At 51.9% G+C, this 13,599-nt stretch overlaps 1 protein-coding gene across 1 annotated transcript; it reads right to left on the bottom strand.

Annotated features, from left to right (window-relative positions):
* Nucleotides 1-7,755: 7,755 nt before the first annotated feature.
* LOC149358837 (uncharacterized) lies at nucleotides 7,756-13,300 on the bottom strand. Its single transcript, XM_089568932.1, has 4 exons — nucleotides 13,178-13,300; nucleotides 12,705-12,742; nucleotides 9,442-11,892; nucleotides 7,756-8,904 (listed from the first exon to the last, which is right to left on the bottom strand). The coding sequence occupies exons 1-4, from the start codon at nucleotides 13,206-13,208 to the stop codon at nucleotides 8,329-8,331; spliced, it is 3,096 nt and encodes a 1,031-aa protein (XP_089425058.1). The 5' UTR covers nucleotides 13,209-13,300; the 3' UTR covers nucleotides 7,756-8,328.
* Between the last annotated feature and the right edge of the window lie 299 nt (nucleotides 13,301-13,599).

Below are 13,599 nucleotides of genomic sequence, written 5' to 3'. Positions count from 1 at the left end.
CATGTCCAGGTTGACCGGACTGCAAGCAATCGTAAAGTTATGTATAGACCTCAAACCTGAATTGCATGATACAGTCGCAACCGCACCCCTGACGTGCGTGCAAAGGCAGACGTCACGACGAATAGACGGCGTGTTCTTGGAGAACAGTTCGACGCGACAGCATAGTTTCAATATCGCTTTAGTTTATTGCTTAGTTTCGATATCGATGTCGCCGGAACCCGGGGTGGCTATCGGCCGCGGAACGGCCAGCTAACCGAGCCCAGGGAGTCTAGAGGGCGTTGGACATGCTCAGCGTCCTGTCTTAGGCTCCGTAAACGCGTTCACCCTGTCGCCCCCTAAAACTGGCCTCCCGCGTCCTTGGCTCCAACCTCGCATCTTCGGTGCCGCCGACATTTTGCCGCTTCTGCAGACCTAGCCTAAGAAACTGTGATCGTGTACCATCATGGACTAGCTGAAGGATCGTCCACCGTATCATTACCAGACGACGTGGAATCCAATGAAGAAGACATACCCACGCCGATATCCCCACTGGGTTTAGCAAGCTCAGTCAGCACCGCGACAGCTACGATCGGCATGAGGCGGACGCCCCATGCGCCTGCACGAGGACCCATTCGCCCCCTCGCCGATACACTGATCCACCATCAGACGGCGGAAGGCAAGCGCGACTATTTGCTCACTTCCAACGCACGCATTCTGCTCACCGCCAAACAAAAGCAGAAACGCGCCCGGGGGGGGGGGGGCGCTCTTTTGTGTTGCGGCAGCTTGGCGTATCCGGCCTCTGCTAAGTACGGTACCCGCGTATTTGTGCCTACTCATAACGCCAGTGTGGTCCAGCCCGGTCCTCATTTCAGCAGCAACGCTGTGGCTGACCACAATGCGTACGACTCAGACCACGAGCTAGAAAACCAACAACTGAGCCAGCAAGGGAGGAAGACCGTCCCCTAGCTGGATGGATGGATGGATGCATAGGAGCGCCCCCTTTGAAACGGGGTGGTGGCAATTGCCACCATGCTCAGCTTTTCTTCTTTATTTTTTTGTTTACTGTGTTGGCAATTCTCATTAAGAATCGCCACCATCTTTACCTACGGTTTTCTACAATTCTAACCTTATGCCACATCTCTGCTTTTCAGCCACCAATCCTCCAATCGCTTTTTGCTGACTTCCACTGCAGATTTATTTACATGACCATTGTTATCTTTAAACCTCAGGAAGATTGACTGCGCCTGCATCGACATCCGGATGGATACCATCACATTTGATTATGAGGTGTTCAATTGTTTCCACAGATCTACCACACACTGCACATGTGTCATCTTCTTCGTTAAATTTCTTTTTGTAGCTGCGCGTTCTAAGACCTAGCTTCAAAAAGTAGGGCACTGCCTCTTGAGTTATCATAGAAAAATTCTTTCCTGATCTGCCTTTTCCAGCATCGATATAGTTCAACACTGTTTCTTTTCCATTGAATTCATCCAATATTTGTTGACGCCGTACGGCAGCACCTAGCAAACGCGCGCACGCAGCTGGTAAAGTCCCTTTATGAGCTTTTCAGCAGCTGGCGGGAACGTGGCGCCATCTGGCGCCCCCATGGTGTTCTGCGCATGCGCAGTGGCGCCCCGCGGAAGCGGATCACGGTAGCGGATCGCGCTATGCTATTTATCGTCAGTGTCCGCCACATCGGGGACAAGGGCACAACGGTATAGTCGCATAGAAGGGAACAAAACTTCCCTACAGGTTTGTGCTCGGATATTCTGCTGTTCTCGTGAACCGTTTTAAATCACGTTACGTCTTCGTTCGTGAAACATGTCGCAAACTAAGGTACGGAAAGGAGCAGTTACCTAACATGATATCCGCTTACTGTTGCAAGCGCCGGCTATATGATTAACCAGCAAACGTTGGGTCAATCGCACAAAAGTAACGACACAAACGCTGAACAATCCGCATCCGTCGCAGCCTTCAGAATTATTCGAAAACATAGCGCAAAAAGGACTCGGACAACACAGAACTGGACGGGACAGCCACTAACTTGCAACTTGAACTGTGCTCGGACAGAATAACGGGCAAGCAAGCCTTCTAGGTGATGAGGCTCATGCGGACCGCCCCAGAAATGGGTGCGCGTTAATTAAAGCCCCTTAATAAACCACAAGTAATGAAATTTCCGGCTTCTACCATCTCCTAGCGCTCCGCCAGAGGATCGAGCCTCCCATTGGCCGAGGCACCATGGTCAAGTGTTAGCGTGTTAGCGCGCGCCGTTTTGCTCCGCAGCGGGCGCCGGCTCTGCTTCGTTTTGATTTTGTACGACAGTTTTTGCTGGAAGTGTTTCGCTATCGTTGGCAGCGTTTGCAAGGTCTATTGAAATAGGTCGCGAAGCCGGAGCCCGAATGCGGTCCAGAACCAAGTGCTAGCGACATCAAATTATGGGTGGAACTAAAGCGCCAAAATGAAATGAGTGGACAAACAACTAGAAGAGGAAAATAATTAGGACATATTTTGTGTTTCAAAAGCATTCGAAAACAATTGCAGTGATTCCTTTTTAAAATATTTTAGTTGTGTGCATTTTGTTAGAAAGTATAGCGCTTGCTTAGTAAAAATTTATGACAGCGTTTGCTCAGAGTAGCGGCAATGGCAGCGGGACGATGCCAAGGTTGACGGTGCTCTGATGTAATACCCTGGTCATATCTTTTGACCATTCTGCTTGCTTTTGTTTGAAACTCGATTCTGCTAGCCCTACTTTTTCCTCGTTGCTTGTTGCTCGAGTTCTTGGTGTGCATCGTTCGTGTACAGTTTCCGCTTTTGCCTTTTGCCAGCGCTTCTGTTTAGTTTCGTTCCGTTGGGTGCGGTTCTGTCGCTTTTGCCCCCAAAGGGCATCGTCTGTGGCCATGGCGCCCCGTACGCAAAAAAGAGGTGTGCGGTTGCACGATGTGCGAGCGATAACCTGTCTGGCGGCGTCACATTTCATCGCTTCAGCGCGACACCTGCGACATTCAGCGCGACACCTGAGGTGAGGACGAAGGAAAAAGGCACAACGAGAACTGACTACCTAAAAATAGCGTTGGTGGTCGGCACTCGTGTCTTCTTTCTTCGTTCTCGTGTCGGGTGTCGCGCTGAAGCGTCGCGGCGTTCAGTAGTTTATTTTTCCCGCCAAGCAGCACCTGACGCTGACGTCACGTATATGACGTCACTAAAACACGTGACTTCGACGTCGCGTTTTTGTTTTAATTATGACGTCAGTTTTTAGTTGTCCACGCATTTCGAAGACGGCGCTGGCTGCGCACCACAAGCCGCCATGTTTTGAACGTATGGGCTTCTATGGAGCCTACGCTACCATAGTACATCTACCTTGGCGTTTGCGTTTTGTGGCGAGGCCGAGCTTACCGAGGAGGCCGCGGCAAAACCATCCGGCAAAACCAACGCCCTGCCGGAATATTTGGCTGCACGGTCGGGCAAACATCGATAATGCGTTGGATCCTCGCCGTTGTGAGGCAAGTGACCATTCTTGAGCAGTCACGTCGTGTTTTTTCGGAAGGTTGGTGTGAAGCATGAGCAACTGCAGCCGTTCTTTGCAGTAATTGCTTTCGGAATGGTTGTAATTGGGCTCTTTTGCTCGTAGTAATTACGAAAGGCGCGTTTTGTCTTTGAGCCCCGCCGTTGAAGTTGCGCGCAATGCATGACGTATTCGTTTGGTTGCACTCGTTCACGGGCTCTATTCGAGAGTTGCGCTTCATGTTGTTTGAGCCGCGCCGTTTATACTGCTCTCTGTGCAGGCGCAACTTGGATGTTGTGCGCATTGCTGGACGTATTTGTTTCGTTGAAGTTGTACAGACCGGGACAGAAGTCTGTGGACGACGTGTTCCGCAAACGAAGCCAGTAGCTCTACTATTATTAAGTGGCGGGAGACCACACTTTTAGAGGTGGAAGATAAAATTTTATTTCTATAGTCATATCCGAAAGCTAGTCATCTAACACTAACAGAAAAGTGTTAACAGAACAGCTAACAGGATCTCCGAAAGTGTCGTCTCCAGCCGGCGGTTAGTAAGAGAGCTATGAGCTTCGTTTACAAAGTACGCTGTCCGGAGAATTTTGTACCCGACTGTACCTACGTACATCTGCGCTCACGAACTCGACTAAAGCAGCGGTTCTCGATGTTTGAGCTCCAGGCGCTCCGAACTGTGCATGCGAGGCGTAAGACGCCCCGCGGCAGCCACCGGTTTCGAGATCGCATGGTCAAAAACGTCACGAGCGTGGATGCTGCAGCCTTCGCGGCCGGCCGAGATACACGCCTGAGTGATTTGCGGGTCGCAAGTGCCAGTTCTGTATCGCAGAAAGAGCGCTAGTGGCGAACGCGCATGACAAAGCACGTATGCGTGTTCACGGCGTTATCGCATCGCGCGATGCCATGGAGCCGCGAATGCCGCAGTATCCACGCTCGTGGCGCTATCTGCCATTCGATGTCGAACCCGGTGACTGCCGCCAGGCGTCACTGGCGCAGTTCTGAACGCCCCTCGTGTGGGGGTGATTGTATACGTTATTCCGTCGCCCCGAATGCTGTAGCTATGGTACTCGTTATCAACTTACCGTGGTAAAGCAAGGACGCGGGAACGTAGCAGTCTGGGGCTGTTTCTTCACTTTTGGAGTGGTCTCCGTCGAATTCAAGGTGCCACGCCAAAGGTAGCTAAGGTAGCTTACCAGGAAATTCTAGAGATGGTTATTCTTCATGGGTCATGCAAGAATTTTGGCCGTGAATTTGTGTTTCAGCAGGACAACTACCCAAAGCATTCCTCGACACACTCCTTTATGGTGTGGCCAAGCCAGTTTACTGACCTCAATGCAACTCAACAATTTTGGCAAGAGTTGGCACCCGGCCGAGGTACATAAAGGCCAACAATGCTGACGTGAAATTCTATCATATGCTGCCATATGAGGAAACACAAACCAGATAGTCATCGTGCAATTCCTGGACTCCATGCCTTGTCGCTGTCAAATAGTCGTCGACGCGAAGGGCTTCTCTACGAAGTACAACCATGATTACGTTTTTCTGAAGAACCGTTCTTGTAAACGAAGCCTTATTTCGCCACAAAAGCCCACATAATCGTCGATGCCTTATGCACCGGTGAAATAACTTTTTCACGAAATTTCTTTTTGAACCAAATTGTGCCTTAATAAGTTGATACATATTGCCTTCTGCAGAGTAAAAAATTCCGTTTTCTTCTCATACGCAAATGTCAGTGTTGTTAAACAAATTATACATGAAAAACTAAAACATATCTGTTTGTTCACTACTAAATGTTAACATGCACGTGCCGCTGGTGTGCTCTTGTATGAACCCAAGAAACCTTTATATCTTCTATATGGAATTCGTGAGAAAATTTCAAACGCCGAAACGTACTCCGTAATGTTTTGGCCGCTCTCGTTTTGCGTTGGACTCGCGCAGCGCGCATCGGCGGCGCACTAAACTCCAGCTGTGGTGTCCTCGATGTACACTGAGGGGTGGAAGCCCCTTGGCATGCACCAATTACAACCATGGTCACATACCCCTATAACGAAGCAACGGCTATAACGAAGAAATTGCAAGGACGCTTTTATTTCGTTTTAGCGGGGTGCAAGTTACCTCTAGGAGTAAGTGGTGGACTCCAGCTTCCGTAGCGGGCATGCGAGCGCCTCGCTACAAAGCTGGGTCTTTTCGACAATGGCTGGTCCATTTAATCCCCATCATTTTACATCATTTTGGTGGCTTGGTTGTTATGGTGCTCGGCTGCTGACTCGAAAGACGCGGATTCGACCTGCTGCGGCGGTCGGATTTCGATGGAGGCGAAATTCTAGAGGCCCGTGTAGTGTGCGATGTCAGTGCACGTTAAAGAACCCCAGGTGGTCGAAATTTCCGGAGCCCTTCACTACCGTGTCCCTCATAGCCTGAGTTTCTTTGGGACGTTAAACCCCCATAATTAAACCAAACAAGTTAAAATGTTTCTCTAGTTGCATACTTTACCTTCAACCGCTTTTCTTGTGGCACGGGCGGTTGATAGAGCGTACCAGATCCGCTTCTGTGGCTCTGGTCAACACACCCAAGGTTGTGTGTGTATGCGGGCGCTTAACACCGTCCCTGCGAGTGCGAGAACAGCGCTCACGAAACCGTGCCGGGGACGATCCAGTATAATAATGGACTGCTGTCAGTGTGCATGTTCTTTAATTTTTGTCATGTATCGTTTAAGGCTTGACATATAAAGGCAGTAGAAACAGAAAAAAAGTGAGAGAGACGCAATTACCTTATGTGTTGGCGATGCGATAGCATCAAAACCTGTTGCTGACCTCACCGGAAGGGACGCCTCTGCCAGTCTGTTGAAGTCACTTCTTTCCAGCCAGTGGCTATTATCCGCTCTGGTGACTTCACTTCGCTCGAGCCAATCCACGACCCATTTATTTTCATGCTGAGCTTTTAATGCCTTCGCACTAAAACGTGGATTTGTTGGTCACGTGCAGTGGGATAGTGGGCCCTTACCGGTCGGAACCACAGAACTTGCTGGTCGGTGGAACGCCCGCTGTCTCCGTCACAGCGCGCTAGTAGAACGTTTCCCGCTAGTGGGTCCCTAGAAACGGCTAACTATACAATTAACTCGAGTGCATTAATCCAGAGCCCCTCGCTTCGAATGAATGAATGAACTTTATTCCGGTCATCATGGAGCCTCACGATCTGGGTTCAGCAATTAGGACGGGGTGCCTCTCAGCCGGCTCTGAGCACCGGAGACCGCGGAGCAAGTCTTGTAGCAAGCTGTCTCCGCTTGATGGATGATGGGTCTTTGCTGATCCGGGTCGTGGCTCCGGATCAGCTGTTCCCAGGCGGCAAGGTCTGGGATGCCATGGGATTTAGCCCCAGAGAATCCTGACACTCACAAATTACCTGATTTTGCGAAGTCATTCTGGGGCAGCTACTGCAGAGCTTAGACTCTCCGATGTCTTCATCGTGTTGTATAGAGTACGGAAAGAATCTGTCGACCTGAAGCCTCCTCCAGGCCCTACACTCCTTGGAGTGAATGACCTATCCGGAAGTGAGTGAGGCTGCTCACAGCCCTCGCTTCGACGTTCCCCATTGTCACTCTTTCAAATATGGCGCGCAAACAGGGACGCTGAGAACAAATTAACGTCGTCATTTATCGACAGATTACCCCGTAGCAGGGAGCGGCAGAAAGTTAAGTGGGCGGACGAGATTAAGAAGTTTGCGGGGATACGGTGGCCGCAACTGGCAAAGGACAGGGTTATTTGAAGAGACATGGAAGAGGCGTTTGTCCTACAGTGGGCGTAGTCAGGCTGATGATGATGTCCTCACTGTCTGTTTAAAAACTTACAGATGAAATACGGCTGTTTTTTTTTTACCTGACTCAAAAGAATGTGAAGCATGACGAAAAAAATTAACATGCTGGGTGGCGCTGCCATACATCCGTTGCTGGCACCAGCTAACCCACAAGCAACTGCGTGAGTCAGGCACTAACCCAACGTACCTGTTCATACTGCTTGTGCAGATTTCATCTATGTCAGTGTACTGCTTGAGTGTCACTCTTATTCTTATACCATGTGCAACAGCGGCGTGGGCTACTGGGCTCAGTGCGGTCGCTTGTGACAGTTGATCTTCGAGAACTGTTTTTGAAAGCCAGTTTGTCCTCTGCTTCACAAACAGGCAGGCAGGGATTGCTGAGTTTTCTTTAATTAAATACATCTTTATTAAACAAAACGCAAGTAAAAAAAAAAGAGCTCCTGGCGCTCAAATACTAAAAAAAAACAAAAGATATGAGGTCACGAGAGTGTTATGTACAAAGGAGAAACGAGATGACCTGCGGTCGTGTGTCCTGCCCAGCAGATGAAAGACCGCAGGAGTCAATCCGGCAGTGTTAATGCGCAAAGCTCCTGCTTTGCGCCGCGGCTTGCTTCCATTTCGACATCGTCTCTTATCTCGATCGGCTGGCGACAGCCACATTCACGCGGTAAAGTGAAGTGTCCACACTCAAACTCACTATAGTTTCGCACTCGCGCAAGAACTGATCCCTTTCCTCTTCGTGTCTTTCCAAATACCTCTTCCAAAAGGATTGACCCGTCTGTCACGTAGGAGTTCTTGTTAACCAATGCTCGACCGTACCGTCCTTACGGTGCGCCATGGAATACAAGGTCACACCACGCGTGCGGAGTGACGCCACACTCTTTCCTCGTTGAGCTGACCCGTCGGCCTTGTCGGTGGCGCGCCCTGTTGAGGCAGTGTTGTCTTGGGGTTCTCGTGTCACCGCACTAGGTGTCGTGCAGCATATTCCAGGCCAACCTCGCTGTACGTGTCAGATGAGGGGGGATTCACTCGGCGCTAGATTTGGCGTCTGGGGACTGCGTCGTGGACGAATCCTTGCTTCTCTGTCGTGTCTGTCCGCTGCCGCCTTGAGACGCGGATGATCCGCGGATTTTCGCCACCAGCTTTCGGGTCCGCACGATTTTCTGGCCTCCAGATTGGAAGGCCAGGGTAGAGTTCTGCACCTTGCTTCTGCCCAGGTTCAAGGCGTACTCGCTGGACACTCCTCCGCTTGCGCCGCCGATGAGTGGCGCCATCGTGTGGGCCTTGTTGCCGGCGGCGATGCTGAAGCTGACGGAGCTGCTGTAGCTCGGCGACTGGGGCGCGCGAGTAGTGCTTGCCGAGCCGGGAGAGGGAGGCAGCTGCAGCTGATGGGTTCCAGAGGGCCACCTGTAGACCGGGTAGCTGGGGTCCTCGGCGAGACTCTGCAGGGACGAGTCCTTCGCGGCGGGGCGTGCCTTGATGTGCGGCGGGCAAGGCACGTCGTGCCACCACTCGCACACGAGCGTGTGCTGGCTGAAGGCCGTGCCGTTGGGACACAGGAACGTCTGCAGGGAGCCGGCGTTCGTGCAGTGGTGGTACACCTGCGTGCGAAAGTGGAGGAGGAGGCAAGAGAGCAGTATGTTTATGAGAATCGAATTACTAAACCTCTCGATGCTTTTTCTAAATACCTACATAGACATTATGACCATTATTACTGTTGTTGTGGCTGTAAACATTAACGACAACAAAGCTGTTGCTGTAAAAGCAGGGACAGATTTATCGGCTGCTCTTAGACTGGCAGTCCTCTTTGCAAAATGCGTTTCTTGAACCTTCTGTGTAAACAAAAAAAAAAAGGCGAGGGGGGGGGGGGGTAAATGCGGCTTTCTTATACGAAATTTATAGGGAGTCAGCCCTATTCGCCTCTGAATATGAAGTTACTGATCATGGGAAGAAACTGCAAGTTTGACACTGGCGCTAGCGATGTTATATTATCTTACAGGTCATGAGCATGCTAGCTAAGCATCGTAGCTTTTATATAAGAGAAGTTATTGTTTTCATGTAGATATGTCTCTCTAGAGCTAGAGCGAGAAAGGAAAAACACTGCTCCCTGTGGATCAAATGCTTCGGTTGCTTCTTACCTGACACTTGTGTTCAGTGCTGGCGTAGTATCCGGGGGCCCTGTTGTGACAACTGAAGCTTGTCTCGGGTATCTTCGACAGAGACGGGTAGTCCTGAGTCGTGTAGCCGGCGTCGTACGGTAGCTCACTCAACAAGCTATCTGACGCGGAGGTGTACTTTCGTCTTGCGTACTGTGAGTCTGTGGCGCGTCTCTGCGCAGTAGCACTGATGCCCACGGTTGAAGTTGGTGTTGGCGTGATCTGTTGTCGGTAGTAGCCGTAGCCAGACGCTCTTCTGGCGTGGCTCGAAGACGACGCAGTTTGCTTCTGCCTGTGGTGGGTTTGCTGACTGGGGGTGCTGGCACTGTAATAGGAAGGCGCCGAACTGTAACCTGTCTTGTCCAAGTTATTGATTTTGTGTTTGTTGCTGGACGGAGTGAACGGTGATGAGCTGTGCGGAGGGACCACGTTATAAGGCACTTTTGGTGCGAAGTTCTGGGAGGTAGGTCGTTGATTGTACACCAGGGGCACAACTGTGGATGATTCGGCGGACGCGGAAGGAAGTCGTTTGTTCAGCGTCGTCGACTGGTAGTAAGTGTTCACAACGCTGCTCGAACGCGAATTTGGAGATCCCATTCCCTGAGTGCCTCTGTTCTCGCTTCTTGGAAGTGCGATAATGACGAGTTTGCTTCTGTTTTGATCGTTTCCGGGACCGTAGTTATATCTACCGGGGTTGTATTGGGGTTCCCGTCCTACCGGCTGATACGAGCTTCCAGTGTTTATGTTGCTGGAAAAAACTTCTTTGCTCGTACCGTCCAAAGGGTTCCTTACGAGGATGCGGATAGCAGTGGGCTGCGCGTAGTTCTGGGAAGGATCGACGGGGTGATAGGCGGGCTGAACCCTGTTGTCAGAGGGCTCCAAGGCGCTTGGTGGCCTCACGTATGTAACTGGCATGAACGATTGGGCTGCGACGGGGCCGCTTTGTCTGCCATTCCCATCTTGTTCGAGAGAGTCGGCCACGGGCCCTGTTTCTTTCTGCTGCTTGTCCTGGAGGCCTTCAGTTCTCGGTGGTAGTATAACGTACGACTGTCCTCGAGGACTCACCATCAGGCGGTTGCTGGTTGCCTTGTCGAGTGTCTCTTCGGCTACTTGATCAATGTTTCCTTGGATGGGAACTATCAGAGCTTGGACGTACTTGTCGCGATTAGCCGGCCCCTTGTTTGGAAGGTGGAAAACAATCGGTGGGATGTCCTTGCCGGGTGGCGGCTCCAGCTTGTTCGGGAAGAAGCTGGACGCTTCGTGGCGGTCCCGCAGAGATGTGACGGCGTCGACGTGCGGTGAGAGAACCATCTTAGGCTCATCGAGGAATCCCGACAGATCAGGATGCCTGTGGTGCGACATGATGCTTCCCAGGTCGTGGAACATGCTGCTGGGTGCTCCCGTGTAAAACCCGGGGGAGGTCGTGGCTCTAGGGTTGTTCCTCTGCTCGGAAGTCATGAGATTGTCGAAGCGGCTACTGTCCGGGTGAAAGAAGCGTCCTGCGCCAGGCGTGTACCTCAGTATGCTTCTGGGACCAGTGGGAATGTCGTGCAGGAAACTACCAGAGGGCTTAGGTACCTCGTCGTCGAAGCCGCCGCTGCCACCTCCGCCTCGGAGCCCGTAGGGACGCGACTCGGACAGTTCTTCGATGTAAGTGAGGGGCCTCTTGCGGCTGGCGTACGGTTCTTCGGGTTCGTCCTGGTCGTCCACGTGCGGCGGCCGTCGGCCGCGGCTTCGGTACGGCTTGCGGCCGCGCACCACGATGGGTCTCGAGTCCTCTTCTTCGCTGGACACATCCTCCTCAATGACAATGGGCCGTCGCCTCTTGCCGTGGTGCTTGCGGCCACGTATGATGATGGGCGTTTCTTCGTCGATCTCGCCTGACTCGTAGTTGTTTCCTCCGCTGCCTTGCGGCTCCTTGTCTGCGAAGACGACGTTGGGCGCTGGGCCCGGTCTCTTGTTAATCTTGGAAGGATGCGGCGGAGGAGGCGGTGGAGGGTGCGGTGGTGGCGGGAGCACGCTAAACTGGTTAGAAGGCATGCCCGGCATCACTCCTCCCGGCCGGGGATAGTACGGTCTCATCGGGTGGAAACCGGCCAGATGAGGCGGCATCGGGTACATTGGCAGGTGCGGCAGTTGCGGGTGTCCCATAGGCCTCGGCGCATTCGGCGCCGGCAGCCTGGGCATGCCGAAGGGTGCCATCGAGGTCGGGTACAAGTGGCTCGCCTGTGGCATGTTGCCGCCGGTCATGGGAGGCGTGGAGTACTGCTTGAGTAGCAGCTTGTGCAGGGTGGGCATACCCGGTTGCGCGCCGTTCTGGAGATAATTTGTCAGGTCTGTCTCCATGTGCTGACCATTTTGATGCGGCTTCGTGGGGTCCTTGCGGAAGAAGGGTAACCGCAGTCGGCCGGAGAGCCTCGGAAGCTTGATAAGCTGCGCAGTAGTGCGTGCACGAGTGCGAGACTCATTATGAAACATTCATCTCTTCTATAACGTGTGGCAGTGAAATCTGGCGACCGTTTACATACAACGAACCTATACTAGGGCATCTGTATATAGACATACTGCCTATACACCTATGATCGACAATCGCTAGCCCTGGAGGCTTTTGCCTCCGGCTGTGCATGTACAGCATTTGTGGAAAGTTTAGGGTCTAAGTTGTTTGCTTCCAAGCCCTGTAGTGGGGCTCTTGTAGCACCCGTGTAGCTGTCCTCCAGCGCACTCTCTTTTATATATGGGCGTTTTCGTATCTAAAGTGTAGGGGGTCAGTTCCTTTCCTCTTCTAGAGATATGGTGCGCTGGCGATTCATGACGAGCCACACACCGTGGCTCGAAGCAAACACTCTGTACTCTTTACTTTTAACGAAGGGTGTACAACTACGCTTACGTATTTGATGTAGATATATTTAAAATAAATATAACGAAGGTCCTATGACAAAGCACCGTTCGGGCACTCATGATTAATAAATTCGAATTGTACCATGGTTTGTCTTAAAGAAAGATCGATTGAATCACGGAAAAGCACCGGTACAATGCGACTTTCGAACCGAGAGGTACCATGGCAGCCTCCATTTCAGCAAGCTATCGAATTCGTGCTTATCTGACTGCTCTGCTTTTTTCGAATGCAAATAATTTGTCCTGCATCCTAGAGAGACGAAGTTCTGCTTTCTGTATAGACGAGATACGACCCCCCCCCCCCCCCCCACACACACACACACACACACACAAAAATGCGTTCCTCTTACCTGAGCTTCTGCGCCATTCGGTAACGACAGGAGGGGACCTGCATTGGCAAAGAAAGACAAGGTGCCGTTGAAACAACTCGCTCACCGGGGTGCCCCGGAAATAAAAACGTATATAGCGTGCATGACACGCGGGTCACATTCGAGAGCTTCATCATTTCGTCGCGGTGTCTGCCCGTGCGGTGATTCCGGCCCGACGCATTGCAAACTCGATACCGCGGTGAAGCGCGGTTCGACACGCACCCAGTGATCCCTCCGAGCATAGCACATGTCAGCACGCCGCCGCAGACCTTTTCAAAGCCTTCGCTCGGAATAGGCTGCCGCGCGCCTTCTCCATGTTCTTCCATTTTCGTTTCGGATCATAAGAGGGTGCCCCACTTTTCTTTTTAACAGCCACGTCTCCCGCTGCCCTGTCCGCTCCCACCAGGTCGTGTATGTGCTCTCTACAGCGTGTACACACAAGCATGATAGCGTACCTCGCTTTGCTGGCCGTGAACGTGCGATCATCTCCTTTCCGAAAGAGGGAAAAAATAAAAAGCGTAAAAAGAAAGACAGGGTTTCGTCACAGTGGCGTTTTTCTTCGGTAAAAAGCGGTGCCGCGTGCCACTTTGCTACATAGAAGCGATCTTATTCAATGGCCTCGGCAGCATGCGAAGAGCGCCCGCCGGCGTTCCGGGGGGCGTTTGCGTTCCGTCGTGACCGAACGCTTAGACCGGCGCGCGCGCGCTTTGGTCCGTTCGTTCGTGAGTTTCGCTTCTTTTATAGCTGAGCTCGTTTTCCTCTTTCTTCTTGCTTTGGTTTCGCTAGCCAGCTTTGGGCAAGAACCTTACCCTTGGCCTGCCTTGTTGCGGATTCATGACGACGTTCATTGTGCCTGAGATAACCGCGGACTAAAGCC

This window comes from Amblyomma mixtum, chromosome 2, assembly GCF_055824585.1.
Source record: "Amblyomma mixtum isolate Tamu chromosome 2, ASM5582458v1, whole genome shotgun sequence".
Classification (NCBI taxonomy): Eukaryota; Metazoa; Arthropoda; class Arachnida; order Ixodida; family Ixodidae; genus Amblyomma; species Amblyomma mixtum.
Note: the sequence above shows the minus strand (reverse complement) of the source record. Positions and strands in the feature narration are given on the sequence as shown.

Coding starts and splice junctions, on each gene's coding strand:
- LOC149358837 (XM_089568932.1), bottom strand. CDS start 13,208: ATGATCGCACGTTCACGGCCAGCAAAGCGAG. Junction 12,743..13,177: donor TTCACGGCCAGCAAAGCGAG/GTACGCTATCAT, acceptor TTGCCAATGCAG/GTCCCCTCCTGTCGTTACCG. Junction 8,905..9,441: donor GCACTGAACACAAGTGTCAG/GTAAGAAGCAAC, acceptor TTTCGCACGCAG/GTGTACCACCACTGCACGAA.